Raw genomic sequence first — 6,538 nt, 5'->3', positions numbered from 1 at the left:
ATGAGTTTAATTCACAATAAATCAATATTCCTATATAGAACTATGAAGACTCTAATCATGCAAAATCATTTTTTCAATTATGAATATTTTTGTATAATAATCAAGTGACTAAATATTTAACTAAATAATTAACTGGATAACAAATCTAAAGAATATATAATTTGAATAGAAATACCAAATGATTCAAAAATAATATTTCCATTCATGATTGATGTATATAACAAGAAAACTGCAGTGTTAGTCTCATTTTTAACGCAGAATCACCCGTAATATTCTGTCGTACCTCTAACAACAGAATCATTAAAAAAATACCAACGAGTATACTCCGGATATTTGGTCTGTAATAAATAATTAATTTGAAAAGAGCATATTTCCAACGGTTTGAAAAACAGAGCGGAACCGGAAAGAACCAACGACCTTGCTGAATATTGTCTTTTTTATATGTCCTAAGTTATCATTTATACACTCCACCATTCACGATCAATTAAAATAACAAATCTACAATATCTAATGGAAAAGTATAAAAATATTACCATTGAGTTGGAATATTTATAAACTAGTAAATAATATCCTGATGATCATTCTCTTTGGTAGCGACGAATATAAAATGACCTTTAGTGAGTTCGGCAGTGGTGATAGGAGTAGGAGGGTCTTGACACACTTGGAGACAGCGTGGATCGTAACTACGGAAATTCAAGACGTACGAGGTTAGTATTGAATGAGAGAACGAAGTGAACGTATCTCGTATAATTTGGATATATCATCAGCATAAAAAACGATACAGCTTATAATAAGTAAAACGAAAGAAGTCAAAGTAAATTAAAAATATAATATGTATGTATACACGCGTGCGTATTGAAAGGTTAATGCGCTAGTGAGATCACTCATGGATGGATGTTTTCAAGAATAAACAACAAGCACCGGTTGACCCAAACTGACGGTTTTTAATAGGTGGATATGAGTAACAAATACGAAAGTATTAAGTGGAACAGATGGAGTCAAAACGATCTCGGTCCAAGGATGAGTTAAATTTATGTTTTAGTATTTAATACAATTTATGTGGATGGATGTGGCGCATGAGATTTATTAGATTTGTCAAATTTTAAAACGTGATCATTTTTTAATCAAAAAAAAAAAAAAAAAAAAAACAAATCCTTTAAAACTTTCAATTTTATTATTTTGAGATGACGATGTATATGAAAACTCTTCTTTTTGTAATCAATAGTTTTACCTTGGTAAATGCCAATTTTTTTAGTTTTGCGAGATATGCAAAATATATTTACCCAGAGAATTTAACCACAAGTGCTGCTAGCAATCAATTATGGACAGGAATATTAAAAGATTGTAGTGAAAAACTATCATTTTCTTGTATTCAAAAAAATGCATATAGTTATTTGGACGATTCTTTGGTTGAACAAGATAATATTACAGTGTTTGATGGTTTTGTTCTACGAAAAAATAATCTTGTTTATGATTCTTGCACAAAAAATTGTAAGGATGACTTTACAGAAAATCTTATACGAAATTCAAAAGTTCGGGAAAATATCAAGGAAGATATCGAAAATAAAGAAGAATTTTATGAAGATATAAAATCACCACTTGAAGAAATAACCGAAGCGTTAAGAGAAAAAACAGTCAAATTTTTATCTACAAGAGATTATGAAATTGAATTACCAAGATTTATGTTTGACAATTCAAGAATCAAAATAAGTCCACGAGAAATAGATGAAAATGGAGCACTCGTACGAATTGACTTTGGGGAAAGAAATATTGAACGTCAAGGCAGATTGTTCAAAAAAATCAGTAAGTAATAATAGTAATTAATCGAATTAAATATTTCTTAGTTGATTCAGTCGTGTATGATTTGATGGTACACATACTTTAGGCAAATACTAAATGCAGGTTGTTTATCGAACTTGAAGTTTAACGAACTTTAATAACATATTTGGTCATTAAAAAGAAAGGAAGATAAGCAAAAGACAAACAACAATTAATGAATAGTTATTATTTCTCGACCATCTCTTTATTTTTATTATCACATATTTACGTGTAGTATGTCAAAGTTTGAAAAACACCTGATAGTTATTTGTTTAGAAAAAACTTTCAAATTAATTTTTTTTTACTCAAACAAATAAAAAGTTTTTTACCTCATATAGTCATTCAGGAAGCTTCCATGTCAAACCAGACCGTCAAAACTCTGATGCTTAGATTAATTTAATTCATGATTTTTTAAAACTTGAACTCACATCTTTAACTTTTTCTGAAATCGTTTTTTTCACGCAGCTTGTCTACTTGAAAGAGAAAAAAAAGCAAAATTCATGCATTCACTTGAGAAAACTGTATAGTTTCAAATAAAAAAATAAAAAACACAAAGTATTATGATTTAAATGCCTTTTTCCTCGACTTTCCTAACAGTTTATGGGTAACGCAAACATTTTGAATACAATTGAAGATTTTTATAGGATCAAACGAAACAAAAAAAAAATAATTTACTTAACTGACAAGAAGAAGCTTTGAAATCTGACCTGACATGGAACACCACTTAAATAATGTGTTATTTAACCAGTGCAATTATTTTCTAGGAAAATTTATTCAGAACCGGTTATTAATGAGTTTTTTTGCTCTCCTGCTCATAATCAAACTGATCAAAGTAAAATTCGCATTCATCATTCCATTTCTCTTCGGTGCTGCAGTATCCAAAAAAATCTTCCTAAAATTGCTCTTATTCTTGGTTCCTGCATTTGCGCATGTATTTAAACTTTGTTCTGCTTACTACAGTAGTCATACAAAATCTCATCATCATCATCATCATCAGGTGAATATATTACTATATAATTCATATTAGTTTATTTTTTCGGTTTGCTAATCGATAATTACGGTACTTATCAAACTCTATATATTTAGATTGCCCATCATCATCACCACGTTCCGGTTCCTGTGCCTGTGCCAACATATGTGGATCATCATCATTCACCATCATTAGCCTCACCTTCTCATCATGAAGAAGAATTTGAAGGATATGATTATGCTAACCCTCATCTACAAATTCGCAAAGATATGGAAGAGCTTAAGGAATGGGGTATTGATACATTCGCAGAGTCACACGATGAACCATCTTTAAGACCAGTTGAAACGATTGGTGGGTCATTTTCACAATCTGGACCAGTTGGAAGACTCGTTCCACAACCTGGCCCAATCGAAATACCACCAAGTTATCCTACAAATTTTGGACCCCCTCAATATCCCGTAGTCCAAAAACCAAATACTTCATATGGTGATAAATTTCCAGCTAATATTCCGTTACCAGGTCAATCCTTAGCATACAATGGTTATTTAGATGAACAAAAACTTAATCGTCGTATTTTTGTGCCATCTGTATTAACGCATTCACAGGGTCAAACGCAATCAATTCCTAATACACTGAAACCAGCACCATCTTTGAGTGCCGGAAAGTCATCAATCATAAAATCCAGTTCTGCTGTGATAAATCCTATTTTTACTCAACCAACATCTACTGTTCAAGCACAGCATGTTAATCAACAGATTTTCACGAATACTGGCATATCATCATCAATTGGTCATGGAAACAACCAGGTTGTTCATGATGATAATTTTTATGGACCAATGCTGGAGAAAATTGATGGCGTTTTTGCACAACTTCGGTTTGTAGAAGAAATTTGTAGAGAACGTCTGGTTTGCAGCATGTACAAAAATCCAGAACGCTTTTCACCACATAGTAATCATGTCTCAAATGAGTTGTCAAGGTACGTGTAAAAAAACTTAAATTGATTAAATTAACCAAATTATTGAACAGGCATCGAACGTAAACGTACAAACTTACTCTAAACATTGCGTGTGTATGTGTGAGTGTGTGTGTGAACCTTATGAAAGATGTAGGTAATCGGTTAGTATATGCGTATGTGCCGAACAAACGTTACAAGGAGAAAGGTGACCAACGCCTGACCACTACTAACTACTTCAATCAGGTCATCGTGCAGATACTTATTTGTACGTCTTCCGTTCTTATTATAGTTCTAAATATTCTCTTATATGTATATTTTAAGCTTATTTATCATCTTTTTCATTAACATTTATCTTTTCTTTTATTGCCTTTCTCCTAATTTCCTGTTGTCATATAATTATTTTACTATTAACGATGTTGGCCAGAATTTTTTAGGAATTATTTTATTCAGATGGGCAGAAGTACAAATAACAAACTGCCTTTTTATTTACAGAAATCCGCAAGAACTGAAGCATGGAGAAAATGGTAGTGTCTCGAGCCAACGATTCCATCGGTACCTTGAAGCAGCAAGGCTTGGCCAGGATAATGGTGATTGTCTTAGATCATATCCATGTCACATGAATACCGAGTAAGATATTCAAGTTCAATGTTACACCGTACTATCAAGAAAATCAGCAGTATATAATTAAGATATTTTTATTACTGGAATTTACCGCTTTAACGGTGGTAATGTCGTATTTGTTGATATCAACTAGTTTTGTTATACTCAAATATGGTTTTGTTACATGACTAATATAGCAATCAAATTGTTGGTTTTCTGCTCGTATCATGAATGTTGGAAACACATTTGTTTAAGTGTATAAAGAATAATTTATTTAATTTAGTATGAATTTGCAAGTTCAGAAATTGCTGACCCATCAAAATAATAATGAAAATAAATAAATTGTATAACATTTTTTTATGACAATAAGTGACCAATTTTTTATAGAATGACTTTAATATAGAATAATTCAATTTGTTCAGATGTTTGTTTAATGTGAAGTAGTATTTTAATTTTTATTGCATAAATTTATTTATTTGTTCTATTATATATATATATATTATGTTATGTAAGTATATGTGCTTAATTAATAATGGTATGATTAAGTATTTAACAAAAAAAAAAAGAAACACGTTTTTATGACGAAAAATTACCGAGTACTCAAAGAGTTGCGCTATATAATCAATTTTGTTCCAAAACAATTTTTCTTTGAATTACATTTCGTTCTTATTGAAGAAAATCTTAGTCAATTTTTCATGTATATACTAATTAATTTTGTCAATATTCATCAATTCACATGTACAGTCTTATACCTAATTTAGTTTTAAAGTTTTGTTGTCATCTATAAACCTCGCATCAAAATGAGTAATATATTTTCAAATAAATATATATACATTAGTATACTATCAAAGTTTCTCAGTAGCTGCATTCTGTGAATTATTCTTACATTAATGTATTAATTTATATTCTGTATCTTCTCTCATAATCCATGATATTTAGAGTAACTACGCCCTCAAGGATAGGAAGCCTGACCAAGAGCGGATCAGGATGTAACGCTTTTTGGTATAGGGTTTGGATCCAAACTTGATTACATCGTAAGGTTAATGTCAGACCTCCTGATCAGCCTTGCTAAATGTTTAAAAGTGTTGCCAGTATAGTATATACAACGATGAGTGGCGGATGTGTGATTGAGTTTGTTTGACAAAAAATTCTGTAAAGTTCAGTAGTGCACATGTACAGTAAAATTTGGAAGTTGCGTGGGTAGGCCGCCAGAATTGACTGAAATTCCCTCCTACTCTACATTGAAGATTAATCAAAAAAAAAAAAATAAAAGAAAAAATATTAAATAAGAACTCATTGCTTAAGCCATTAATATGAAAATGTAACGTGTTTATTCATTATTGAAAAATAAACCATTGTATAAAACATATTAATGAGGTTCATTAATAAAATAAAAATAAGTAAAATGTTTAAAAGAGATGAGGAACTCATTAGATTACACTACATATACGTGTCATCTGGCAGAAAAAATGAATTACATAGCATATAATATAGAATTAACTCAAACTCAAATATTTCTGTAGACTTCAGTAAAAATTGAGACAAAATACAAGAAAAATTACTATGTAACGTAGGATTAAATTGCTTTAATGACGTCAGCTACGATTTTTAATACACAAGTTTTATTTTTACTGCTACATTAATCTTTGTTGTAGATTTCTTTTCGTGTAGCTTTAAGATAGAACAATCCCCCGTTAGGGTGAAAGTCCTGGGTTCGATTCCTAGCAAGGGTAAAGTATTATTTGAGTTAAAAATTCAGTTACAATAATATCTACAGAAATTTACTACCCAATTTTTCTTTGTGGGATTCCTTCCTTTCCTAATATTCCTTATTTTATAAATAAATGTGTCGCTTCACGTAATGTTTAAACATAGTTCGGGATGCTTAATTAGAATATTATCAGGAATCAACTATCAAGCAATCTGAACCAAAGCTGATTACAAAAAATTATTGAAAATTGAAAAAAAAAAAATGTTTTATTTATTTTCAACTAGCGGTCTGCGCCCGTATTTTTCCTTGATATTTTCCCATCTTTTTTTATATTTCCCTTTATATTCACTGATATTTTCCCATAATTATCGTATTTTTCTTTATATTCAGTGATTTTTCCTTGATATTTTTCTATATTTTCTATATTTATCGTATTTTTTTTTATATTCAGTAATTTTTCCTTGATATTTTCCTATATTTTCCT

The 6,538-nt window shown here is 30.2% G+C and overlaps 1 protein-coding gene across 1 annotated transcript; it reads left to right on the top strand.

Annotated features, from left to right (window-relative positions):
• Nucleotides 1-352: 352 nt before the first annotated feature.
• LOC122859494 lies at nt 353-5,196 on the top strand. The gene is made up of 4 exons (XM_044163109.1): nt 353-1,803; nt 2,583-2,815; nt 2,905-3,764; nt 4,236-5,196. Exons 1-4 carry the CDS (start codon nt 1,185-1,187, stop codon nt 4,372-4,374), a joined length of 1,851 nt encoding a protein of 616 aa, XP_044019044.1. The 5' UTR covers nt 353-1,184; the 3' UTR covers nt 4,375-5,196.
• Nucleotides 5,197-6,538: the final 1,342 nt, after the last annotated feature.

The sequence above is a fragment of the Aphidius gifuensis genome, linkage group LG6 (assembly GCF_014905175.1).
Source record: "Aphidius gifuensis isolate YNYX2018 linkage group LG6, ASM1490517v1, whole genome shotgun sequence".
NCBI classification, from domain to species: domain Eukaryota; kingdom Metazoa; phylum Arthropoda; class Insecta; order Hymenoptera; family Braconidae; genus Aphidius; species Aphidius gifuensis.
This window is presented reverse-complemented; position numbering and strand designations above follow the sequence as displayed.

Coding starts and splice junctions, on each gene's coding strand:
- LOC122859494 (XM_044163109.1), top strand. CDS start 1,185: ATGACGATGTATATGAAAACTCTTCTTTTTGTAATCAATAGTTTTACC. Junction 1,804..2,582: donor CAGATTGTTCAAAAAAATCA/GTAAGTAATAAT, acceptor ATTATTTTCTAG/GAAAATTTATTCAGAACCGG. Junction 2,816..2,904: donor ATCATCATCATCATCATCAG/GTGAATATATTA, acceptor CTATATATTTAG/ATTGCCCATCATCATCACCA.